Below are 27,618 nucleotides of genomic sequence, written 5' to 3'. Positions count from 1 at the left end.
CTTATCAAATCCTGACGAAGAACCAACTCTTCCACACACAAACCGTTCTTCCTTCATCTCCCTGGCCAGCACAGTTAAGAGGAACAGCAGAGTTCAAGGACTCAAAAACAAGACATATAGAAAAACAAAAAACAACAAAAAGTGAACATGAAAATGGCATAAAAAAAAAGGAACAACTGAAAGAAAACGAGGAGCCCCCCTCACACCCGATACTTCCGGCAACCGTACCGCATGCGCCATAGCGTTGGACTCCAGTACGGTAAACAAAGAAAGATCCCTTTTTGAAATAATTTGTTCATCTACTGGCCCTCCCTCTGCACGCCTGGCAGCGGTGCACTGTCCAATGGGCAGGGGAGAGGAGATGAGGGGGAGGGGCCGGCTGAGGAGACGGAGGGCCCTGATAGGGGCGATGGTGTGGCAGCCTAACGTGTTTCACCTAGAGTAATAGTAGGTGGTGGCGGTGGTGGGGACGACGGCGGCGGTGGCGTGGGTATTGGTGTAGCCTTGTCCCGTCACAGCATGCTAGTCCTGGCTGAGTTTCAGTCTGATCGGTGAAGGAGAGATGGTCCAAAAGCCAAGCGCTCCAGAGAACAGCCTCGCTCCAATATGAGCTCGGGGTGGGGGGGGTGGGGGTGGGGGGGAGGAGGGAGGAGGGGGGCGAGGATGACAACTCCTGTACCCTCCTCCTCCTCCAAGACACCGCTCCTCCTCCCCCGACCCTTCTTCTCCTCCTGCCTCCTCTACACCAGCTGGTAGCCCGACCCGGACGTCTGGTCGTACTCTATTGTGTACTGTGTGGTCCAGTCCACCGCCACGGGCCGGATCAGTCCGCAGCAGCGGATCTCAAAGAAATCTATAAGGTTCCGTACACACCCGTGACTGGAGACAGAGAGAGGGGGGGGCACATGTTAAAAGACTTGGATAAACTTTATTGCACTAGGCTAAGTTCTAAAAACCCACTGTTAAAGTGACATTTTATAATTGATGGCCAAAGATAACTTTCTACAACCAGTAAGAGTGATAGCATGAGCCCACGCCCCGGCATCTGTACTCACTTGAAGGGACTCTCGATGGATGTGGCCGTGACTTTAAAGTGCTTGTATCTCCTGGCGTTCATCCTTTCATTGGTGGTGATTCCCAGGCCAGCAATCTGGAGGGGATGGACACGCACAGGAAGACAGCACTTAGCAACGCCGCAAAGGACAGGACACTTAGGCTGAATCCCAATTCATCCTTTGGCCCTACCCCTTACCCCTAACACTGGTCGTCCCTCGAGGGTGTCAACTGTATGGGTAAGGGCGAGGGCTACATAGCCCTCGAAACAGAGATTTTTAGACCCACACTTCAAACCAAGGGCTATGAGCAGCAACAAAAGAACGCCACACATTTCTGAAATACTACAGCTGTTGTGTCAGGAATATCATTTTAAGATTTTTTTTAGGCAGTAATGTACTTGTTTAACTTGAAATCTGTGGTCAATGTATCAAGACGTTTTCGGAGCTAGCTAGCCATCAAGATGACTGGGCAGTCGGCGCTCATGGTACACCGTCGATAACAGCCTTATCTCCGCAATTCATTTAGACATTTGCTGCTAGCTCTAATGTCTGTATCATGGTCCGTTTTGGGTAGGCTAACATTAGGCAGACAATCGGTCTCAAAGCAAAAGAAAAGCACAAATTCAGCTTAGTAATTTCTTCATTAAGAAAGGATCAAAAACTATGATAACCAAAGTATTATTTTTGTTTAATATTGTTTCAATTATAGACCTTTTCTTTATAACAAGCATCGCCTAACAAAAATCGCTATGGCATGCTAATATGTCTTGGCTAACAACATTGTTTTAAGGCTGATTTGTGCATGACAGTCCCGCATTTTGACACATTTCCCCCTTTGATAGCATATGAGTGACACTCAAAATGTAACTAGTCTACCAACAAAGTTGCTGCACTTGTTACCGCTCCGTGCAGACTGGCAGATTAGACTAGAGAACCCACTGATGACGTATCGGTCTTGAAGGGGTGTCCCCTTTCATAGGGGAAGATTTCAACCCACTAGCCCGAGGAGCAAGGGGTAGGGGCAAGGGGTTGAAATGAGAAATGGGATTCGGCCTTAAGCTGTGAACACACCAAACGTGGTGCGAATTTTCGCCTACTCGCACGCAAATTTGTCGCTCGAGTTGAAAAATATCACCCGGGACAAATTGTGTTTCATTCGCGCTGCCCCAGTGCAACTTTGCGTCTACTCGCGTCTTTGCATTGACTTTTCGCATTGCGTTTGGTGTGAACACAGCTATAGATAAAATGGTCTGCGTTCGGCATACACGATTCCCACAGTGGAAGCCGAGCACGTCAGTATTGACATCATTCCAAAGGAAACTTCGTAGTGCCTTGCCAGACTAAACAGAGGTGAAAAGGATAAGCAAACAAGCGAGCTTTCTCTGACCTGGTACAGCTGGCACATGATCAGCACGGCCACCCACATGAAGTGGAAGATGCTGTTGATGAACATCCAGAACATCCACGGGGAGCAGGAGGCGATCTGGGTCAGGTACAGCCAGAACCCGTCCTTGGCATAGTTGGTGGCACAGTGGATCCTCCAGTCTGGGTGAAGGGCGAGGGGGGGGGGGGGGGGTTATGACACTGTTACTGCTGGGGGAACTTTTGGGTGGGAGCAAGGACGACCCTGTCGCTATCTGAACATTCTTTCAAACCAAGCGCATACTAGGTTAGACATACAAACATACTCCTGGAGCTCGATCGCCTTGTTGAGAGGGGTCAGGGAAGAATTTTTTACAGCTCACTTATCTGGCCCCCGGGTGATTACTGTTTTTTTTGCTTCCCTCTGGAATATGTAGAGAGTGGGTCGTATGCCCACCTCCCTTGTTCTCTGTAAAGCGCATTGTGTTGCCTCTGGGTATGAAATGCGCTATACAAATAAAGCTTTGATTTGATTTAGGTTTACATATTGAAAACGGTATAGAGATAGACACCGTCTCTGAGGAAGGTAGAATGCAGGTTGCAGACTATGACGGCCTGTGTCTGTCAAGCTGTTGTGAGTGTGTGACGGGGAGGACGTCCCCCACTTACAGCAGATGCAGCCGTATATCATCCAGCAGATCATGCAGAGCAGGAAGAACAGGTACCCCATGAAGTAGCGGTGGTTCCCGCTTCCTGTCCGGGGGAAACAAAGCAAACGAAGAGAGAGGTGAGCCTCGCTTCCCATCCTCTCCTTCTCTCCGTCTCTGGCTCTCGTCCGGGCGGAGAGGAAGAGAGGGGGAGGAAGAGAGGGGAAAGATTAGAAGCCAGACTGCTGTCAGACCGGCGTGGTCATGCTCAGCTCTGTGAGCAGGTGGTGGAGGCTGCTGTCCAATACTGTATAGGGCTGATAAGGATGTGAACGTGGATGTGTTCCAAAACTGCAATTGGGTTTTGTCGGCCGTTTCCAACTGTGAAAAGAAATATACAGACTGGAAAACCAGAAGATTAAGTGGTGAATTATCGTCTTTTTTAATAAAAAAAAAAGGTAATTTTAAACCCTATATGAAGTCAAAGTTAAAGTCATCAACAAAAATTGTGTTTGGGATCTCAGCTGCAACAGTGAAAAGCTTGTCTGTTCATGGGGAGCCAGCGAACAGTTTCTATCCTTGTATCAAGGATTCAAGGATACGAAATGCACAAACGTTTGTTTAATCCTGTCCCCTTGCCTCACACTACTTCCGTCCTACACCTGGCTAAACAGGGCCGAGGAGGACCCACGGGAAGTTGCTCTACGTCATTGCCTGTCTACAATGCAGGCTCCATCCTGTCCATCTGGTGTTTCGAGGGACAGCATAGAGGTTAAAGGACCACACTTCCTCCCCCTCAGTCTGACATACTCCCGCCACCCCAGACATGTCTAGACAGGCATCAGCCCCTAAGCAGTCTGTCGCCTACCTGGAAGCTTAAAACTGCGTAGGGGAACACGAACAGCTGCTAACAAGCCTAACAAGATGGCTAGCGTTCACACTCCTGGCGACTTCAACTTCTGAGTTCAATTGCTACACTCAGCTAGTCTCTTTGTACTCAGCCAAAACAACGTATTCACATGGGAGGCTCCTTTCAACCAAGGCCCTGTAGTCTACCGCTTCTTCAGGGCTGGAATTTGGGACTAATTCTGTGAACATAAATTACAATTGGCTGCAGCTGCAGAAATGTGTTGTTGTGATGCTAAATATGTTTGTAGACTGGAGTGTGGCGGTTGTTTCGTACCGACGCAGTTGCCCACCCAGGGGCAGTGGTGGTCGAACTTGGCGATGCAGCGGTTGCACACAGCACAGTGTTTGGACCTGATAGGCTTCCGTATCTGTGGGCCAAACACAACACAGCCGTGAGGCCTGGTTCGTCCCATTGTCCAGTCCTTAAAGGCAACTGCAATATAACAAAACCTCGGCCACGTAAAAGTAAACCTCGGCCACGTAAAAGTAACAATAGCACACAATAAAACAGGACAAAGGACTGTTGACGCCTTGTCTAGACAAATGAAGAACGGTGTACGGTACTTTGTAAAGATTGATGTTTGTATTTACCAAACAAGTACTGCAGAATATGCTGAGATCCAGGCTGCCTGTCTCTGCCAGCTCAACAATAGTCTGGAGGAGAAAGAGACGGGGAGAAAGACAATGAGTGAAACATGAAAACAACAAGCACACGAGACTTGTACAAGAGTTATTCAGGTGGCCAGGTCACCTTCAGTCCTAAATCGACACCGAGTCGGACCATGGGAAATGTAGGGACCCCTGGGGGAAACTACAGTGGAGGTGAAACACTCCTGCCCTCCGGGAGGAGTGTGCATGTCCCTGGAATGGGCCTGGAGGCGAGCCTGCCGGACCGTGCCCTGGTATAGCACAGCACTAACGATGTGGCGCTATATTTAGCGCTCATCAATCACACAATAGGGGAGCGGGGCCAGCTGAGCGGCGGAGCCATTATTATACTCCATCAGTGTGTGCTAATGAGGGACACTCAGAGGCAGGGGGGGGAAGGGGGGGGTGAAGGGGGCGGCCGGTGGAGGGTTTCTGGCTCAGGGCCAGGGAGGCCAGGGCTCCATACAGACGGACAACACAGCCACTTCTGTCTGTCGCTCTGGTCAGGAGCAGAGGGAGAGGTGGACGGTTATGGTATTTTTTTTATCATTCAAAAATAGGATGGATCTGACTAGAGCTCTGATCAAGGTGTGGAGAGGAAACGTGGGGGTTTTAGGGGACAGTATAAAGGCCTGGTAGTAGTGCGGTATGACGCCTCATGTGGCAAACACCAGCCCGGTCCACTCGGGTAGGTGGTCGGTTAGGGACGGTGAACTCTCACCTTTTTCTTCTGCTCCTCAGAGGCCTTGATGATGCCGGGGTCGGACTTCCAGGACTTGCCGAAGTTATAGAACAGAGCCACGCTGTTCAGCAAGAAGGGGACGTGGATGGTGGCGAATGGCAGATGTGCAGAGGAGGTTAAGGAAGATGTATATATATATCCCAGAGGAGATTGAGAACACAGCTAAGTGTTTGTTAAATGGAGTATTGGTCCAGACAGGGGTCAAACAGATCAGACGACTAGGCTGGCTCTATCTAGCCACAATGTGTCCTCATCCTGTCAGACACACGACTCATCCTCTTCCTCCCACCCACTCAAGCCTGCTCTGATGAGTCACACCTTTACTAACATGCACATAAAGATCACAAAAAAAACAATCACTCAGCTGCACATCATAAATCAGCTTACAATGAAACCAGGGTGGATGGGAGTAAGTGCAACAAATATCTAACAAAAATGAATTGTTTACCTTGGCAGGGAAGGCCTAAGCAAAAAAGTGATATCAGTAATTTCACTCTTGGCAAAAGAACCAAAATTGTGTTTACAACACGAAATGAGGTCATATAATTACTTGTAAGGCTACTAGCTTAGCGGCTGAGCGTACAGAGTTTGTTACCGGGCGTACTGTATGTCTGCTGCAGCAAAGGTACTGCAGTGGCGTCTATTCATCACGCGAACTGCACTTTCCCCTGGTGTGCAAACTGTAGAAGGAATGTTAATTCCCTACATGAAAGAACCACTGACTGATCCACTGTACAAATGAACTTCAGGTTCCAGATCTGCGTTGACGTCATCGAGTACCCTATAAATGTAAATGGGTGTCGAGTGAGGAGAGCGTGCGCTGGTGGGACTCCAGGACATCTGGGCTGGTAATGTAAAGAAGGATTTCCTCAATTACCAGGGGAAAGCAGAACCAGTCACGGCATGACTAATTCAGCTGATCCACACCCGTCTTTGGGGTCCACTTGAAAACAAGCACGTTTTCAGGGCCAACGCATTGAAATGAATGACTGTCAAAAATGTATGTTAGCCCCACACAATATCACGTACTCAGGCTCATAAGAGGTGTAGTTTGCTAATAAAAGGAGGCAGATGTTGGACATTCTGTCTATATCCAACTGTTGTCCTTAACCAACTGGGAGACAAAGCACTTGGGTCATTATTCAAACACTGTCCAACATCAACACTAAAGGGTCACACCCTGGATTTAGGTGGCCTGCCCTGAATGAGTGGGGCTGTGTGGATGTCCAGACACCATGTGGTCAGTGGGCCATGTTTATCCCTTCACCACTCTCCAGATGACCTAACCTTGGGCTTTTCAGGACCACAATGGTCTGTGGTATCTAGCTCACAGGTCAGCTATTGGGCTCTCACAGGTCAGCTATTGGTCTGCCAGACGGCCCAGTCTCTTTTGTTATCCCTTCAAGTATTGGTTAAGAGAGATTTACATGTTCATGTTTGGGTTGTGTCTACAGGATAAAAAGCTATGCTCTGTACCTCGTAATTGCGTTTGCTGGTGAGGTTTTGATGCAGCAACACTGATAGTCATGACTTGAAAACCTCCCTCCCTGCAGGGCAACTATGAATAAAACACTTTTGTGTGAATGGAGAAACAAGACTATTTCTCTTTTAGAGTTTACTAGACAGAATTCTACGATAGTCCCCTTTGAGTCCAGTAGAATATAAAAGCTGGGGTTTGTAACAACAACTCCACCGAGACACTTGATCTGATGTGAACCGCAGGCCTGAGGAGGATAATTTGTCTACATTAGCTCGGGGGAGACCCTCCACCAAGCCCATACCTGCAAGAGTGCAGACACAGGGGCTAGACAACAACGGATTCTCATTACAGTGACGTCACATTCTCCCAACACCATGAGACAAGCAGGCCAATACAGACATGTTTACACGCTGAACAGGTTATGACGGGCTGTGTACATGGCACTGCTTATGCCTCTCGTTGAATTTACAAATCATTCCTCGAGAGGGTGACCGTCCGGTAGAAATCCTGACCGTTTCCACAGGAACAGGTAGACCAGTAAGTCACTATGCCCCCTGCTGGCACCAGACAGAGAAGGGGAAATGGGCATATGGACTGATGGATGTTCTGCACCCAATGACCACAGGGTAAGAGAAGAGACCGGGACGAACCTGCCTGCTCCTCATCAGCCTCACGTAATAAAAGGGCCTGTGTGCCGGTGTGGATTTCGATGCGGTCGTATTCATACCAGGTCATGCTGTGAACGCTCGCCAAGCCATGTTCCCATGAACGCAAAATGAACACACAACTGAGCTAAAAGAAAAGCACATCAAAGAAAAACAAGCATCACCGGGCACTCTTAACGGCTTCAAGAAGTCCTCGCCTCCCTTCCCATACGCAGCCCAATGAGGCAGATAATTAGAGCTCTTGAACAAAATGAGAAACACCCAATCTGCAATTAGCTCTCCAACTGGTAAGAGACTATTTCCGTTAACAAAAAGCCAGAGCGGCAGCCATCTTTGAGGCCTAGAGAAACACATTGGTTCCAGGCGTTGCTGCTTTAACTCTTGCCAGGCACTAAGTGTACACTTAATAACAGTGTTTAGCATACAAAGAAATCCTGCCCTCAACGCACACTTCAGCGATTTTGCAGTCATTTAGAGGTACAGCAACCTGGAAGTCTGACTTTCCCCTCTTCTGTTCAACTCCTTCATTTCCTGCTTTTATTCAACAATCAGAGAGCCCTCCTCTTCCTCCCAGCGTCTTTGTTACGCGTTCACCTCTTTCTGGAGAAGTCCGCCTCACTTCTCCAGAGAGGAGGAAGAGTGACACAGCTGGAGCGGTGATATGAAATGAAACAACCACAACACAAGCGCGCTTGGACCATTCTCATTGCCTCAGGGTAGGGAGTGAGACAGTTGATCTGATAGGAGGCTGGCCATTACACAGACTCTTTGAAAAGAGCAAGGGATATCAGATGGAAGGAACAGAGGCGTTCCCTGACTGGCTCCAGTGTGCATCAGTCATGGCTTTGCCCCGTTACTAAACAAATGACACGCTACACGTTTCCTGTCTAGATATGAATCCAAACTCCAAATATCTGCATTCAAGTTGTAAAAAACCTCTGGCAGACCCCTCGGCTACGTCAGCAGAGAACAAACAATAACACAGCATGACAAAGTGCTTCTGAGGCGAACTGACGTGCCGTGATAGCAGCAGTGAACATGTAGTAAGCTACCTTACTAACGCTATACAGGGACGGCCTCGGGGGTTTCTACCACGCTGCTGCCTGCCTTCTCAGCTGCAGACGGGAGGGAGAGAGCAGGTGACAGCTCTTCAGTTGGGCTCCCACACCCCAGTGCACTGTGGGTAATGATGAGATTGGCCAGATGGAGGACGGGGGAGGTCCATCTGTCTGCTGCGTGGGCTGTGGGGACTGGGCTGGGGCCTTGAGCCACATCCTGAAGAGACAAATACCACGAGGGGGGACCTCTCTCTCTCACACGCGCGCACACCCCCGGCAACGGATACCCAATCACACTTATTTGTTTTTTTTGTTTTTCATAACAGGCAACTCCTCCCTCCTTGTAGGGATGGACTGATTCCTAAGCAGAGCAGGGAGGGTTCTAAAGAGAGCCAAGTCTGAGCTGAAAAGGATATCGTTCCAGAACCAGTAGAACCAGGTGATGTACATCCAGAACTTGGTGGCCAGGTAGATGCCCAGGGGAAGAGCGCTGTGCATGGAGTGGTCAAAGAAAGACCTGCGGAGAAGGCGAGAGGAGGAGGGAGAAGGGAGGGAGGAAGAGGGGGCAACACCGGACTTGAGATATTTGCTGTAGCAAATGTCTTTTGCAGAAATGTCTACTTCTCTGTGACGCTACGGGGGTTAAACCTACCCACATTCAAGCCTGACTACACAAGTATGCAATAACTTTAAACAACCATCACAGTCATCCAGACAGGCAAAAATAAGCTAAAACCTAACCTGCTGACATCGGGGCAATATTTACACAGGGAGAAAATGGCAGGTATGCCAGTGAATGCCTCTACTGTGCTGAATATACGCTAACATGGTTACGAACCCGCCGCCACTTACAGCTACAGCAAGCAAAGACTGCAGGACCAGATGGCTGAGGTAATGGAGTGTAGGAGGGGGTACAGAGTGTGTGTGCGTGTGTGTGTGTGTGTGTGTGTGTGTGTGAATACGCAGGCAGGCGACGTACTTGGAGAGAAACTGCACTGTGACCCACACGCCGGCGTACATGAGGGCCTTGACGAGCCAGGAGTCAATGTCCAGATCAGCGATGAAGCCCACCAGCCAGATGACCAGGAACGGGGTGGCCAGCATGACCTTCTGTCTGAACTCCTGGTAGAGAGGGAGGAGAGGGAGGGAGAGAAGAAAGGAGGGAGAGGTGAGGAGAGGTTAAACTGCTTGGATGCTTAACTGACTGTGGGGAAGAATGTAAGTAGTAGTAAGCAGTATAGTCTAGGACAGGGGTGCCCACACTTTTCTGGCTTGTGAGCTACTTTTAAAATGACCAGCTCAACAAGATCTACCCCCCACGCCCCTGGAACCCCCACCCTTCTCTCAGTTAACATTGGCTAGGTTTTAATTAACGTCTCAAATTCAACACACATCATCAAGTCGCCTTTTGAATGTCTTTTCTTTTGAATGGCTCCAGATCTACCAGCATAGCCTCTGTGATCTACTGGTCAATCGCGATCGACGTATTGGGCACCCCTGGACTAGGACCTGGCTTAGAGTATGGACTTCATTTAGGAGAGGATAACTCAACTGTTATAGGCTAATATGACCTTAAGGAACAACTTGGGATGTGTGCCAAAATCTCAATCCGGGACAAACAACCCAAAATGACCATGCGCTTTTTAAAATGACTACACCCTAAGTGCTACTCCCGACATAGCTATCTTCTAAACTGTGGGACTTGGAGCCACAGATTTTCTGAGGTGCTCAAAATGTTCAGATTGGCTATGTTTAAGAGGTCATAGAAGAGAAAAATGGCTAAAAACTGTTAGGTCAACTCCCATAGAACTACAGGAATTTTCTCTTTTTTTTTTTATTACTTAAACTAGGATTTTGGCACACATCTCAAGTTATTCCTTGGGGTAATATTAACCAATAACAGTTGAGTTATCCTCTAAATTAAGTGCATACATGTCTAAGCCAGGTCCTCTACTAGTAGTAACTAGTAGTTACTAGTAAACAACTAGACATTTTCTTCAGAGCTAGATGACAAAGTGTCAATTCTACATTTCTGTCGATTCTATGTTTGGTACAGTACCTCAATCTACACTACAATACCAAAGGAAGGTCGTCCTTTTGACATCCAGCTACAAAGAAGTACCTTGATCACCTAAAATTGTCCAGCGTTTCAATCAAAAGACAAGAAGCACGGTTAAACAAAGAAACAGACAAGGGCTGTGGGCCAGTACGTCTGGGCCCACACGGCCGTGCACCCCGGACGCCCCGTACCGACTCCCTGTTCTCCCTTTATCAGGGTCACACAGGCCTACTCTCACCCTGGGGAAACAAGTTGCAAGCAAAGAAACAGGCAAAATCCTTAACCTCATCAAAATTAACTGCAAAACTGTTTTTTTGTTGTTGTTGTTGTCTTGATGATGATGGTGGAGAGGGCTATCTAACACAGGACACTGCAGATATAGAAAAAGGCTGCAACATACTCCCTAGAAATGTCTTACAAAAAAACAACAATGCATAGACCTACCTATTTAGGAAAAGGATACGCAATATGTATTATTGATATATCATTTGACCATTTGAGATTAAGAGGAATAAAACCGTGTGTGTGCTTTTGAGAGCGTTGACGTCTGGTTCACGCCAGGTCAAGGGGATAAAACGTCAGGCTTCAGTGAGTCGTCAGGCAGTCATTATTGGGCGTTGCAAAACATATTTTACACAATTGGAAAGCAAGAGATCTCCTCTTTCAAACGATAGCAATAGCCTATATAAAGGCACTGCTACCGAAAATCACAGAGCATGTCAGACTAAATCCAATGCAGCTACGCAAGGCCTTGCTTCCCAGGTCATTCTAGTCCCGTGTGAATAGGGCTTTACTAGGCCCACGAACCGATATAAAGCCAACGTCGCGAAACGACAATTCAGATAGTAGCTTACATTTGACATAGCAAACATAGTAGGCCTACCAATTAATTTCATTGACAGCTTCCGCTATATCTCCCCAAAAGCAGCATTAACATTTCATATTATTATTGGGCTCCGTCTGTCATTTGCTCTCTTCAGCGTTCGGGACCAATATTCCTGCTGCAGAGCTCTGGGGACAGTGGAGCTGCTCATTGTAGCCCTGAGGGACACTGACGACTGACACCGTGCACAGACAAAGAGCCGGGTTCGGACGCAAGATAATCACCACCTCTGATGTGTAATGACTTCCCGTCACAGGGGCCAGGAAGGGTTAATTCAGTGTTAGCCTGCATCGCATCAACAAGAAAGCAGCAATTTCTCCTCAACAGTCTCTTTTAATGTTTTTTTTTGGGGGGGGGGGGTGTCTGGGATTCCACTGGGAAACAGGTGGCCAACAACCCTTTAGTTACAAAGAGGAGAGGCCTCATGTCCTTGACGGTGTGTGTGTGTGTGTGTGTGTGTGTGTTTCTGAAAGCGAGGCTGTATTCACTCTCCACTATCCTTGGTCTGGAGAAGAGTTTGGGCTTTTGTGACATCAGGGTTTTGTAGTTTTGTAGTTTTTTTTGTAGAGTCGGGACACAGTAGGGAGGTACAAGGTAAAGGTCTGATTAATTAATGAGTGTATCTGGTTTAAGTGAAACCGTCTGAAGACAGTTTTGGCGTGAAGTTGAGAGTGACTGTGTGTGTGTGTGTGTGTGTGTCTCTCTCTCGCTTTACCTTGTCCATCTTGAGTCTCTTCAGGTAGGAGGGGCTGTCGTAACCCTTGGCCTGCCGGGCCTCCTGTAAGTGGTTGATCATCCAGACGTTTTTCCTCTGCTTGGCCAGGTCCAGCGGCGTCTCGCCCTGTTAGGAGACAACGCCAGAGGAATCCATGAGAGGGGCCGTTCTGACCTCACACTCACCACGCCACCAGCTAAACTCACCTAGCCGCTACATCCTGGGCCTTCTAAGGGTCAACGGCACCGAAGGAGAGGAGAAGAACATGCATAGCGCTCTCTGTCTCGCGGTAAACCACAAGGTCGTTTCCCATTCGCCCGATTAAAGGTGATGGATACGTCTCGTACGATGAGGCGGAGTGATGAGCGAAGGAAGGAAACGCACACACGCTCGCACACACGCACACACCCACACATGCTCGCACACATGCTCGCACGCGCTCACACACGCTCACACAGTCCCCCTCACCTTGATGTTCTGGCCGTCCACGTTGGCGTTGGCGTCTAGCAGCAGGCTGATGACCGTGGTGTTGCCGGCCAGCACGGCCCAGTGCAAAGCCGTGTTCTTGTGGTACTTGTCTCCCAGGTTGACCGACACGTTGAAGGTCAGCAGCAGCCTGGTGGGGTCCACACTGCGGGAGGCAGGCGAGGGTCACAGAGCGGTTAGAAGTGACCGCATGATGTAAGGGAATGAAACGGGAAAAGCGTGGTTGGATAAAGGTTCGGCTAAAGGTCTGCCAATGTATGTGGGTGCAAAACTCGCTTTCAAGTCCAGATATCCCACAACCTTCCTTTATCGTTCTGGAACTCTGTCCTACCGACTAGTTGAGGAGCAAATAACACAACACCTGGTTTCCCAGAAAGACATTAGCTCAGTTACAAATTACAAGGCACCGGCAAAACTGACTCCACTCAAAGAGACCCAACAACACTGAAGAGAACTGAGGAAAAAAGATCATGGTAGAGACTGTAACTCTGTCATGGTATCTACAATATTGACAATCGAGGGCTGATTTAACCACCGGAGGGTTCGGAGTCAGACTACAGTCAGCAGAATCATGACACCACAGGCCTGGCCTGGGAGGATGTGGAAGACTAACTTACAGGGGGATACACTTACTTGTATGAACGAAAGTGAAAGGACTGATCTATACCTGGTTCAAAGCCAGCTAGCATACTGGAGGTCACAGAGATGTTGACACCAGAGATGCTGCCTCAGGCTATAGGCCGGCTACATGTTGGGGTTGTTTTGGCTGGCAAGGTTTGTTTCACACACGGGCGCCTGCGCACGCACACACACACACACACACCTGTGTGTCCTGTAAGATGCCCACATCAATGGAGTCATGCCGTTCTGATCCATCATGTCCACGTCCTATCAGAGGAAAGAGGGAAAGGGGGAGAAAGAGAGAGAAAGAGAGAGAGATAGAGATGGAGAGAGACAGAGGAGAGAGACAGGGAGAGATGGAGAGAGAAAGAGAGACAGAGAGAGAGACAGAGATGGAGAGACAGTCAGAGAGAGAGAGAGAGAGAGGGAGACAAAGAGAGAGATGGAGAGAGACAGAGAGAGAGCGCTGTTACAAACAGTTTGAAGGTGTCTGAGCTACAGAGCAGACATGGAGGCAGAAGAAGGAAGACCGTGACAGAGTTCCAAATATGGAATGCAGCTGTGCGAAACACATGACCACCCCCTAGTGGACAACAGAAAGAACTCTGTACTGTTTAGAAACTGTTCTGATGCATGACAAACTTCAGTATTTTGGTTTAGTACTGAACACAATATCAGTGAGACGAATACTGATACTATATACAATACTAACACGGTTTTCATACTGTACTAGTACTTTGCTGATCATGATGTCATTAACGCATTCATATGACAATGGGAAACAAAGATGACATGAAAACGGTGGCCTCCATCTGACAGTTTGAATCCCTGGTTGACCCCCTCGCCCCTGTCCACCCTGCACACCTGTCCCTTGGCGATGAGGTAAGCCACGATGGAGGTGTGTCCAAACTGGGCAGCCAGATGGACGCAGCTGCAGCCCTCTCCGTCGATTAGCGAGGGGTCTGACCCATACTTCAACAGCTGCACGACCATGGACAGGTGACCCTGTCTGGAAACACACACACACACACACACACACACACACACACACACACACACACACACACACACACACACACACACACACACACACACACACACACACACACACACACACACACACACACACACACACACACACATGATGATGTGTGTGTAGATGATGTGTGTGTATGAGTGGGTGAGTGCCTCACATAAGCGTTGATAATGTTTATAAAAATGATTGTACATTATACATCATAATCCCTGAATATCAATGCAGTTGAAAGGCTGAATTCAGTGTGTGGCGGTGTTGTGCACACTAAAAGTCTGATGCTCAAGTCTGATAGGACAGCAGCCGGATAACACACACACACACACACATCCTCATGATACTGCAAAGCGATGCTTTCATTTTTGCGATTCCTATGCAAACCACAACATGGAAAGCTTTGCCAAAGCTCCACCCAGAAAGTGTTCAGACCAACTGACAGACCAGTCTCCATTTTGGAAGGTCACTGGCCGGGGGTGGTAACAGAAGAGCCCAGGTAAGTGTGGGCAGGTGCAGATGGATGATGCGCCCCCCCCCCCTCCATCAAACCTATCAATAATGTAGGACAGAGTTCTCCCAGGGGAGAGGGGAGGCAGCCATGTGTGTGAGAGAGAGAGAGAGAGAGAGAGAGAGAGAGAGAGATAAAACTATAATTTCTAGATAATCTAACTAGAGAACGGAAGGAGAGATCAGACCTATAAATACAGGGAGGATGGCAGGATCTCATTAGCTCTCATTCACACACACACACACACACACACACACACACACACACACACACACACACACACACACACACACACACACACACACGAGTTTATGACACTTGGTATGACTGTCGACGTAAGAGGGTTGGGATCAGAGGAGTACTGCCCTCTAGGTGGAGGGGTACGGCCGGGACATGTTAGAGTTAGCATACTGGCTGCTATGTTGGTTTAATCATCTCTTCATCTGCCATTTTGAATATCAGGTCATTCTGGACTGCTGGACACATGGGAGCTGTAGTGTTGTGATATGATGTCGCTGCAGTTGATTTGGTCAACGTCATCGTCATCTCTTCTCACCTTGTGGCCCAGTGCAGGGGTGTGGAGTTCAGGTCACCTCCCAGCTGATCCACGATCGCCCCCTTTGATATGTAGTACCTGAGGGGAAACACGCAAAAAGGATGAGCGCGTGTGTGTCATGCAGGCAGACAGGCAGACATACAGGCACACATGCGCACGCACACACACACACACACACACACACAAACACACAGGTGTGTTACAGAGGGTCGGAGAGTGGATTGGTGGTTGGCTGCATCTCATAATATGTACAGGGATTAAAACGGATTAAATTTCAGCTTGGTTTCTGCTCCTAGTAGTATAATGCATTAGTGAGAGTATTGTCCCTTCAATGTCCCTTCAAGTTAATTGATCACTCGGAATCCAAAGGAGTCTGACCAAGCATTCGCTCTCCTCTGCTGCTAAACAGAGGGCCTTGGGGTCTGGGTCTGCCAGGGCTTAGCTCCTCCCCCTCCCACCCACGCGCTCGCTCTCAGGGGGGGAGCCTGGTGGCAGTTTCCAACACTGCTGACTGCATAGATACAGAGAGTCCTGATTCACCCCCATTCATTTTTTTGTACCAAGATTACACAAAAACTACCAAATTGATTTTTATGAAACTCGGTGAAGGGGTATATGTATCATGGGGCCACCTTAGAACCCATTAAATTTTGGAGCAGATCCGAATCACGGGCCAGATCCACAAATGAAAACAAAGCTTAGAACGAAGCCAGCTCCCTGTGTGGGGGTGCTATGGGGTTTGGACTGAGGTGTGTGTGGGGAGAGCCCGGAGTGCACTGCACTGCCCCCCGCCGGCTGTGACCCAAGGGGGGCGCCACAGAGCCGGCCAAATAAAGCCACACGTTCATCTCCAGTCATTCTTTGGACTAGTATTACACAAAATGAAAACAAAGCTTAGAATGAAGCCATCTACCTGTGTGGGGGCGCTAGAGACACGGGGTTTGGGCTGGGATGTGTGGGGGGGGGGGGGGGGGGGGGGGGCTTGGTGTGCACCACACTGCCCCCCGCTGGCTGTGACCAGAGGGGGGCACCACAGAACCAACCAAATACAGCCACCCATTCACCTCCACCCATTCACCTCCAGTCATTTTTACCTCCTCCCCAGTGAATCACCCCCGAACACGGCCCGGCCGGCCATTTACCTACTTCATTTTTTGGACTAGGATTACACAAAAACTACCAGACCTCTTTTCATGAAACTCGGAGGGGTGTAGCATGGGCCAATTTAAAACCCATTCAATTTTGGAGTGCACAGAGCCACGAAATTCAGGGGGCGGAGGTCTGTGCTCTCTCAGCACCATTTCTAGTTTCAACTTTGACCTCGGTTGCCGCTGACCTTTCAAGCGCAACCAATGAGATGACAGCTGTATGTGACCTAGCCAGAAGCGACATATGATGCAAGCAGGGGAGGTAGAGAGAGAGACTGGGAGAGAGACTCTGGGTTTCAGAGTATTTCCTAGTGTTTCATGTTTTCTCGAGCTCTATAGCACGATATAAAAAAATAAAAAAAACATGATCTCGGCATGAAAAGTAATGCATGGTGAAACGTCCGCAGTCAGATGGGGCTTCCGGGTTTATGAATAGGCATAGTCTAACGAACTTAGCTAAAACCAATGCTAAAGTTAGCGTAGCTGTTTATGTACATACGTTGCTATGCCAGGCAAACACAGTGACAGGGGCTCTGCTTCTTATCACAAGTTTCACTAAACAGCCGGTGGTTGACCAGAAAACGCTAGAGAAAATCTCCTGTGCTTTGGACCAAGTGTCGGCACTATGCTCTGCGCCCGACCTCGCAGTGAGAGATTTCTTATCATTCTGAAGGCGCCTTGAGGAAAAGCAGGTCAAAAAAGCAGGTCACCCGTGTGCCTGCCTGACTTTATTGGAACACATCAATCATTCCCAAGACTCAAACAGTGAGACAAGTTTAAGGGCTTTTCTCTTTGTGGGTTGATGATGTGTGTGGGTGTGAGAGGGAAATGGGAAGAGGAAAGAGACAGATTGGGAACGAGGAAACAGTGTGAGAGAGAGAAGAATCTGTGTGTGTGTGTGTCTGTGTGTGTGTGTGTGTGTGTGTGTGTGTGTGTGTGTGCCAGAGAGAGACGGAGAGAGAGAGGGAGAGGCCACTCACTTGACCAGGTCTATTCTATTGTTGATGGCGGCCCAGTGCAGGAGCGTGACGTTCTCTTTGTCCGGCTGTCGCACGTCGTAGCCCGCCTCCACCAGCTCTCTGCAGCGCTCAAATATCCCATACCTGGACCACCAAACACACCAGGGTCAGAACACAGCCACAAATAACACACAGACAGACAGACAGACAGACATACAGAAGGTGAAAGGGAGTGTGATCTTGTCCTGTTCACAATCAAAATCCCTTTTATATTACAGACTAGTGGCCCCAGTATTCAAGCTTCTTCTGCAAATATATACAAAAATGAATGGACCATATTGACTTAAATAATAAAACAAACACAAAGTCTCCTTGGTTTTGACTGTTATACCACCCTCCCCCCCACACCAGCACGCACGCACGCACACACACACACACACACACACACCACAGTGGGAGGCACATGCCGTTCCACAACCAAAACCACTTCTGGCAGAGGGGGAAATGAGATTGTGTGATAATTCTATCTGCTTCCGACACTCGTTAGGCAAGAAAAACCACCAACGGGGGGGAGGCTAATGCTAAACCACCCAGGCGGTCAATCCTACAGTGAGTTGGCGCTGTGCTCGCGTCCTTGCTACAGCCTGTCACCTGGTACGCAGACGCACTGAAGGAGCCATGGCGGGCGGTGGCGCTGGTCTGGCCGTGGCGAGCAGCTTGTGGCGCCGTGGGTACGAGGCAGCGAACGGGACGGCTGAATGTGGCTTTCCCCGCAGCGTCAACAACACCGTCCATTATTACAGCCTTCTCAGCCTCCAGCAACCATGTGGTTATTTCTTATGCCTTTCTTATGTCATCTGTCACCTTACGCCTTGATGTCACTCCAGTACTTTTAGTCTTATTGCAGGATACTTTTTTTTGGTACTGTTCTATGTATATGCTTGATGTATATTAGGGGCGACTGTAGCTCAGGAGGTAGAGTGGATCGTCCCATGATCGTAGGGCCGGCGGTTCAGATCCCAGCTCCTCTTGTCCACATGTCGAAGTGTCCTTGGGCAAGATACTAAACCCTAAATTGCTCCCAATGAGCAGGTTAGCAACTTGCACGATCCACCCTCTTAAACACACATCGTATTTTAGATTGCTATTCTTGCACTTTGCCCTCAGCACTAGATTATGCTTTTAGTCACTGGTTTTACAAAGGAGATGCACTTGTGAGTTCTGGCAAGTAGTAGTACATTGGCTTTTCCTACGTTAAATGCAATTATTCTAAGTTGCTTTGGATAAGAGCGTCAGCTAAATGACTAATGTAACGTAATAAAATGTAATGTGAATGGGTGAATAAGAGGCCATTATAAGGCGCTGTGGATAAAAGCTCTATATAAGTGCAGTCCTTTTACTATTTTCTTTACTCTGATCTATTCTGTACATTCTCGCTGCTGTAACGCTCGAATCCCATCACAAGAGGAAGTGCATGTAAAACCAGTTCTCCTACAAGGAAATGTTCTCTGCCTTCACTGTGCTCACTGACAAAAAAAAACAACACATTCTCTCTCTCTTACTCTCACGGAAAACCGCAAGTAGATGTAAACCGGGCTGCCAAGTTTGACCAAAAGTTTGGAGTGATATTTTTTCACTTAGCCCCCCCCCCCGGACAGCTCTCTCCCAGGTTTGAGTAGCGTTCTTTGGACATGGAGGACGACTGGGAGGCGAGAATAGCGTTCTTTCAAGTAATTTCAAAATAAGGGTCCCATCAACATTGAACTGCTAGTATTTAGAGGCTGGTCATTTCTCCGCGTGAGAATCGTGAAGTGTGGCGTGTGAGCGTGAGAATAGGCTGAAATGCGTGTGTCTCACGCTCGGTGCGTGAGACTCGGCAGCCCTGGCTGTGTATACCTGGATCCATGTGCAGTTGTGGACACATGCAAACACTAAGGACACACACAGACAGTACGCACACACTGGCGCAGGGTACTCACTGCGTGGCTTTGACGATGTCCCAGGTGCTGTAGTCATCCACGTGGCTTTTACGGCCCACATTCTCGCTGTAGCCATGGTTGTAGTGACTCTGGGGCTTGATTTCCTGTGAGGGAGAGAGAGTTCGCATTCAACTACACCATGGCGTCACTGGGCTTGCGCAGAAGTCATGCTATCATCCAGAGAGAGAGCGAGTGTGCCCGAGAGAGAGAAAGAGAGAGAGAGATAAAGAGAGAAAGAAAGAGAGAGAGAGAGAGAGAGATAAAGAGATGAGAGAAAGAGAGAGGTCAGTGAGGGAGAGAGCTGCTGTCACTGATGACAGAATCGCGGCTGGCCGCTCACTCAGGCCCTTCACATTCAATTAGCTTCCACAGCAACGCAGCAGCAGCAACGGAAATCATCCTCAATCTCTCAAAGAGGTTTGCTGCTGCATCCTTCCTATCTGGCAAACACACACACACACACACACACGTACTTCTCTGTCTGCTCAACCTTGATCTGAGAAAGACTACTGACTGCCAACATGAGGCATGAGCCTGTGCGCTCCTCTGGAGAGCGCCGGAGGACGGCGCTCTCCCAGGAGGCCCTGCGTGTTACCGTAGCTACGGACGATCACGTCCTTACATAACCACAGCGCTCTGAGGTCATTCGACATGATCTCAAGAGCGCTCGGCGCTCCCAGCGGGTCGCAGATTAATAACGTGACATTGATCGGTTGCCGGATTGAGACGAGGTTAATGCGGAGATGATGGTTTCCGTACGGGCGGTGTTCTAGAGAGGCCACGCCACCGCGCTGATGTCACTAGGGCCTACCGGGGAAGAGAGGGGACGAGGATGGAGCCGGAGGAGGGGAGGAAGCGAGGGATGGCGGGGGATGAAGAGGATCGATGAGAGGAGAGGGAGGATGACAGGGAGCATGGTGGAGAGGCGGATGGAGAGGGGAGAGGAGTGGAGGGGGTTTAAGGTCGGAGGGTAGAGACGACACGCATACGACCCTATGGACTGGGAGCATGTACGACCCTATGGACTGGGAGCATGTACAGCCCTATGGACTGGGAGCATGTACGACCCTATGGACTGGGAGCATGTACAGCCCTATGGACTGGGAGCATGTACAGCCCTATGGACTGGGAGCATGTACAGCCCTATGGACTGGGAGCATGTACAGCCCTATGGACTGGGAGCATGTACAGCCCTATGGACTAGGAGCATGTACAGCCCTATGGACTAGGAGCATGTATGACCCTATGGACTGGGAGCATGTACAGCCCTATGGACTAGGAGCATGTACAGCCCTATGGACTAGGAGCATGTATGACCCTATGGACTAGGAGCATGTGCCGCTGGACCTTTTTCCAAATCGACTGCAGGCAGTAGGCGGTGATTCAGTCACTCGGGCAGGCTGAACAGAGGTGTGTTGGGGAGCCAGCAATAGCCCAGTAGCAGTCCACTAGCAGCCCAGTAGCAGTCCACTAGCTGAGGGCAGTTTGTTCAAACCACCAATTTGTGGAAAGGAAAAGGAACCACTCCCTGCTGTTACGAGTGGTAACCTGATCTGATGAACACTGAGAAACAGGCCAGACATCCCATCACGAACGTGGATATATTTCAATACTATAACAGGAAACACACATAGCCTAGCCTACATGTTATCGGCAAGACCGAAGATGTTTTGGGAATACAACTCCCCCCCCCCCCCCCCCCCCCAGGTCAGAGACGGCAGAGGTTTCCAATCATTTTGTCTCTGGTGCAAATTAGCTAAAATGTGATCAGTATGACAAGAGCTGCAGTCCTGGGGCCCAACAAGAGACACTTGACAGGCCAATGTAAAGTGTGTGGGGGCTTCTGGGAGGGAGGAGGAGAGAGAGAGCTGGGTGGGGGGGTGCTTCCGGGAGGGAGGCAGCAGGAGGGGGGGGGGGGGGGGGGGGCTAGGGGGGGTGCAGGCCATGTACACTGGCGTAAACTGTACAGTGACCGTCTCAACCTGCCTTGCAGCATTTCCCCTGCCTCCTCCTCTACTGGAGCGAGGGAAAACGCTGAGCCAGCACTGCTAACCTCATGACAGCCAGGGAACGCGGGGCGGGGCGGGGCGGGACGGACACCTGGGCTCTTTCTTCAGCTCTGGGCGGTCGCACCATGTTAGTTACAGAGGCTCTGGGCGGTCGCACCATGTTAGTTACAGAGGCTCTGGGCGGTCGCACCATGTTAGTTACAGAGGCTCTGGGCGGTCGCACCATGTTAGTTACAGAGGCTCTGGGCGGTCGCACCATGTTAGTTACAGAGGCTCTGGGCGGTCGCACCATGTTAGTTACAGAGGCTCTGGGCGGTCGCACCATGTTAGTTACAGAGGCTCTGGGCGGTCGCACCATGTTAGTTACAGAGGCTCTGGGCGGTCGCACCATGTTAGTTACAGAGGCTCTGGGCGGTCGCACCATGTTAGTTACAGAGGCGCCGAGACAGACAGGCCTAGATATACGGCGTCAGTGTAGAACATGCATTGTGTCCGGTTCTATATAATAGGGGGATATAGAACAGGGGACTGAGTCCACTATAGGTTGTGTTCATCTACAGCTTAAAGCAGAGGTGCAAACCAATCACAGGTGAAAAAAGGTGACAAACATGCAAACCCATACATACACAGATCAAACAAATGACCTATTTTGGATTAAAAACGGCCATTTTCACCTAAAGGTGACAAGTCTGCACCCCTGTTAAAGTGAGGGGACGAAGAGTTTGAGAGCGGTAGATTGTTGCCCGGCTTAATCTCGAGAGGAAAATGCTACTGCTGGACACCGATGGGAGGTGCTTGGGCAGCCTTGCACCAGTCAGGGAGTCGAGCGGGTTTCACCTGCAAGTCACAGTGGATGCAGATGTTATCGACAGTGTGCGCCAATCCCATTCTGCACCGCAAAGAAAAGAACGTCAGTAGTGGATGATATCTAATCCAAATATTTAGATCATTGTGATCAGGGCTTGGCAATTGCTACTGTATCTCTACTCATCTCTCTTATCTATCTACTGTCTCTACTCTGAGAATGGGTCCCTAAATGCCAGGGTGATCCTACTGTGGATTGTACTACTATGCTGATGATACACAGTGCTTTCTCTGAGATGCCCTTGTTACCCAGACAGCTTTGTAGAAAAAGTCATGAATTCGTCATTTCAAATCTTCATATATGAGACACTCACATGAGACACTCACATCTTTAACAATGAGGACTAATCTGGCTGTAACATAAGTGTGCATAGGAAGAAGCTTCGGCAACTCTAAACACATATTAGGCTATTCCCAGATACTAATCACCCTTTCACTGACCTCGGAGACGACCTTCGTTTGACCCCAAGGTAGTAATTTCCTTCATTTATCATGGTGCTGCTGAAGGAAGTTGTGACTGAAGGCCGCGCTGGAGCAGATAATTGCAGTGTGTGCAGTTTTTAGTTCTCTAATTGGGTGCCTGCTATTTGGTAATCTAGTCAGCGTTGGGCTTAGAGTCCAGGGCGTATTGAGGAAAAGGGGTGAATGTTATTCTAGTGGGTTTTACAACATCTGTTTTGACTTGGGGTCTGAATTGAAGCTCAGACCCCAAGTCTGCCATCCAGAAGCAGTCATCCAGGTTTTTCCTCAGTCTCCCCAGGGAATGGTGTCATGTGGTCATGCTAAAAATACAGGGAAATCTACGAGCAGCCTAATAACTAGGCCTACTTCCTAAAGTGAAATTCAAAAAGTCAATGTATAGAGTAGGGGTATCGAAACAAACTGTGTTTCAAATTCAATGTTTGGATACATCACAAGAGACAACACTGCACATAGCATAGGGCTTTTCCTGCTCATATTAGCCTAGGTTACATTTGACTCCCTCATCATTTATTGAAGCACCTACCTACCTCCATTTCTTCAGTAGAGCTGCTACTTCACAGTGCTATGGCTGTGTCTCCGCCATTCTCTCAGCTGAATGAGTTAGGGGAGCAGTGAAGAGAAGGCTCTACTAAATGTTGACGACCAATCTGAAATGCAATCTTAAATGATGGTCATTCTTCGACACCAATTCAATATTCAAGACACATTTTGAGTTATTGCGGGAGCACAATGATGGTCAGAAGAGAAGCAGCCTCCTGGAGAAGACATGACAGACCTAGCCAGGCCATCTCTACACAAGAGTCTGTCTTGTGCTGTTGTCTGCTGTCTACACTGAAGCTGCAAAACCTGGTTTGGAGTGAGCTTCTAATATGCAATTGAAATGATTGACAGCATTTTCAAAACAGGTCAGGAGCCCAGGAGTTTTGTCTTTGAGAAACAACAAACAAATGGGCAACGAGAGGTTGGAATTGAAAATACAAGGTACTCAATGTGGTTCTAGGGGAGATGAGCACCAAGCACGATCATTCAAACCGGTCTTGTGCTTCCATCTCTCTGGGGCTACCTTGGCACAGTGGCTGACGCCCTAGATTTGCACAGCTGAGCAACACCGATGAACATGAAGCTGGATCCAATTTGTGCCATTTTGTGGCACCATAATCAAAGTGGCTACGACTTTCAGAGCAATGTGAAAGGGCTGAATTATTGGCAGCTACAGGAGGCCTAACCTACACACCAGACAGGCAGATGATGTTGAGGATTTAGCCTGCTCTGTTCCAAGAGTCTGTCATTTAATTTTCCACACAACCCTGTTACTGCTCAATGCCCAGTCACATGACAGCTATGGCAGGAGAACCTTAGCAGGTCTAGAAAAGCATTTAATCAACTGACTGGAAGTCAGACTCATGCTCCAGAGCAGTAAGGGCAATGGTGACTCTACAGTTTTGACAGATGGAAGCAAATGTTGGCACTCTCCGAGGATTAGACAGTCAGTTTGTTGTATCCATAACTGCTGTTATTTAACAGTTCCTCTCATCAGACAGTTACAACCCTGGGGCTCTGGTACAAGTTCATATTGTCTCATCAGTCTGAAAACACCAGGCTAGGTCTAATAACGGTGCGCTCTGAAATCACACTTAGCCATACCATCATAACATACCATACGATAACGGGCTTTCTAGAGTGAGGAGTGATGAACAAAAACTCTAACAATAAAGGGAGCATGTACCAAGCGACCAAGGGCCAGATGGTGGCAGGCATCCCCCCCAAGGAGTCAAGACAAGTCCGTCTCAAACAAAAGAGCACACAGGGTCTGTGAGTGGGGAATTATTGATCAGCATATTGAATTAGGCTTACAGAATGAAGCAAAATATTATAAATAAGTGCAATGGAAAGCTATTATATTATATATTATATTATATTAAGTAACACAATCAAACTGGTTAAATCGCCAATGAGCAAATCTCAGCTAGCGTAACCGTTAACATTAACCCAGTTGAAATGGTATCAAAAAGGCCGCCCGACTTGGTGCAGATGGTTTCCAAGCCTTTGTTTCCAATTTCACCTTCTCTCTCAACTGACATGTACAATGCAGTCAGGATAAGGCTTAACAATTTTGACAGAGATATCTCAATTACAGTGTTTTCCTGTGCTCCTCCACCCCCCCACCCCCCCCAACTGTTCCGCATAGGGCCAAAGATGAAGTCATAAGAACGCCCTGCCCGTTGAAATCAGCTATCGGATAGCTTTTGGAAGCATCTATGGACACAGTCTCTTAAATATGTGTTCAGTGATTCTGGAACACAAATGCGACGGTGCTGACTGCACCTGATTAAAGTCAGCCCAGATCAGAAGCGCGTAGGCTCCTCATTTGTACTTTTCGCTCCGGGCATGTGCAAGAATAAACAGCATTTCAGCCCAGAGGGGGGCCCCAGTGAGTGTGAGTCGTCGTTTACATCGGAAACGGGAATTGCTCTGGATGGCAGGGAAACAAAACAACAGTGAAGGCTGACACATGACAAGACAACGAATCAGGTGTATACAGCAAGAATAGACAAGAAGAAATCAGAGTCCGACCGTAAGCCAACCTTGACACTGGCTTTATCAGGGTTAGGCTTACGAAATAGTTCGCACGCTGCATCCTGTATCTAGCCTACTTATGAATAAACCGTAAACCACCCTCTCAGTGGCTTAGCTTTAGTTAGTTACTGTAAATCATTATGCACTTCATCATGTCTAGCCTCATCTTCATTTGCATCTGGCTAGAATTGCCCTCTGTTGTCTGTCCCTTCCAGCAGTAGCCCAATCCAAAAACCAATGTGCACTGGTCACATACAAATTGATTCATCATAGCCTAAATGTTGATTTTGGCCTAGTGCCATCAACAATGAAAATCCTGATGATTAGCCTACAAGTTAGCCAGATGTTTTGAAAATGCAGCAGCAGTACGTCCTTCTTTATTCTCCTAGTCTTGAACTTGTGCCCCTTTCTGCACACTCCCCCTCCTCCTACGTGAAAACTCCACTATATATGCCGATTGGCTCATTTCCTCCCGACTTCTCGACATGTTGGCAGGCGATTTCTTTGATAAGTCAGGTCCTGACAGCTCCAAACAGCAGCCGAAAATGGTGGTCACACCAAGCCTTCCGACGGTTAAACCCCACTGTTTTTGTTGGACCGTCAACTTTGTGTATTTTCCAGTTTAAGCCTTAAGGACAAAAGGGGAGTGACTGACAAAAAAACAAACAGTTGAAGTAGGTGAGATATAATGCATGCTATGGATTAAAAACTATTGATGAGTGACAGGCTTCCCTTTTGGCAGCATGGCTACTCTAGTAGGAATCAGGACAAATAACGTTTTTTCCAAAGACAATAAAAAGCCAGGTATCACTGAATTTTCAGTTAGGGGAGTTGTGTTTCAAGGGATTTATGAAAAAGTGAGACAGCAATTCTTAATGCCAACAATGGTAGTCTTAGATCATCACAGAACGTGTTTGTGTGGTAAACTACTCATAATAAAGACTCATCTGAGCACCAAGACAAGAGTGGGGTAATTAATGTTCAATCAGCTCCCTGCACTGGGTGGATGAACAGAAAATGAAACACAAGCAAGTTCATAAATCATTAATAAATGAGTGGGAGGTCCCCTACCTACCTAGGTCTGGTACCTTCAAACAGAGGAGAAAAAACTGGGTTACCTAGAATGACAATCAAGCAGTATCAGGCTACTCAGGGGGCTAGGAGGACAGTCCATATCTGCACTAATGAAGGCCCAACTGTACAGTACTATTATACCAGCTTTAATTAAACGTCATCCATCAATTGAAATGAGACCTAACATGAATAGCTACCATGAACAGTTGCAACTGTAAGGAAACAGACATTACCCAAATGCCAACCCATTCAAGCTAGCTAGCTTGTGACAGCAGCAGTGGTAGAGACATGGTTCCCACTTCAGGCACCATCGCATTCATCCAAAACATTTGTCGAGGCTGGAGCAGAAAATGGCTCAGAATATGAAATGTATGGTGTGGGGAAACAATCCATGCAACTGCTTGAATGGACAATGGACGCTTAGCACTGATGTTTACAGTGCGTCACTCATATTGCGTTCGTAAATTAATTCACAAATGAATGAAACGTACTCTAACGTTAACTACTAGCCAAACACAATGAGCTAGTTCACCACAAGTAGCTGATCCCTTGCTTCTATAAAACCGTGCTCTATGAAACCTTCTGATTTCAGCAAATAGCAAGCTAGCTACTGAGGCCAGATTCAGCTTGACAGCTACCTAACGTTGCTACGGTGTCAGCTAGCAAGCAGTCGCACACGCAACCTCCACCTCATAAATACTTGTGTAGATGGATAATGTAGAAGTTATATTGCGCAATAGAAATGCGGATGGAGTCTATGATACTACTGATTCAATACGTTACTACCAAACGACTTTTGACGATTTAGCTTGCAAGCCAGTTGACTGGCTAGCTAACGCAGCAGGGGCTAGCTAATGTGAGCTAGCTAATGTGAGCTAGCTAGCTACACCGAGTCTGCCCTCCCGATACCGGGGGCGTCGTGGGAGTCCAAAAACACGATGGATTTGTAAAAGTACGGCAATCCCAACAAGCACAAGATGCATCCTCGCAAACTGCACCATTCACAAACGCGGAGGTCGAGTCTCATACCTCTGGATGGAGAATAGGGACACAGCCAGCTTCTTTCTCATATTCATCCATAACGTCAGCCATCTTGGTGGT

General features: G+C 48.3%; 1 protein-coding gene across 1 annotated transcript; it reads right to left on the bottom strand.

The window, feature by feature from the left end:
* Positions 1–620: 620 nt before the first annotated feature.
* zdhhc17 (zDHHC palmitoyltransferase 17) lies at positions 621–27,618 on the bottom strand. The gene is made up of 17 exons (XM_084447627.1): positions 27,547–27,618; positions 19,511–19,614; positions 17,553–17,675; positions 15,425–15,502; positions 14,195–14,339; positions 13,533–13,597; positions 12,692–12,854; positions 12,224–12,349; positions 9,546–9,688; positions 8,983–9,083; positions 5,343–5,467; positions 4,565–4,627; positions 4,248–4,341; positions 3,087–3,170; positions 2,443–2,600; positions 1,056–1,150; positions 621–879 (listed from the first exon to the last, which is right to left on the bottom strand). The coding sequence occupies exons 1-17, from the start codon at positions 27,607–27,609 to the stop codon at positions 741–743; spliced, it is 1,869 nt and encodes a 622-aa protein (XP_084303753.1). The 5' UTR covers positions 27,610–27,618; the 3' UTR covers positions 621–740.

The sequence above is a fragment of the Borostomias antarcticus genome, assembly GCF_949987555.1.
Source record: "Borostomias antarcticus genome assembly, chromosome: 13".
Lineage (NCBI taxonomy): Eukaryota > Metazoa > Chordata > Actinopteri > Stomiiformes > Stomiidae > Borostomias > Borostomias antarcticus.
Note: the sequence above shows the minus strand (reverse complement) of the source record. Positions and strands in the feature narration are given on the sequence as shown.

What these genes read in the sequence shown, in the direction of transcription:
- zdhhc17 (XM_084447627.1), bottom strand. Translation starts at nt 27,609, where the DNA reads ATGGCTGACGTTATGGATGAATATGAGAAAGAAGCTGGCTGTGTCCCT. An exon ending in CCCCTGCACTGGGCCACAAG is followed by an intron (nt 14,340 to 15,424) that starts GTGAGAAGAGAT and finishes GTGTGTTTCCAG; the next exon opens with ACAGGGTCACCTGTCCATGG. An exon ending in TCCATCGAGAGTCCCTTCAA is followed by an intron (nt 880 to 1,055) that starts GTGAGTACAGAT and finishes CTCTGTCTCCAG; the next exon opens with TCACGGGTGTGTACGGAACC.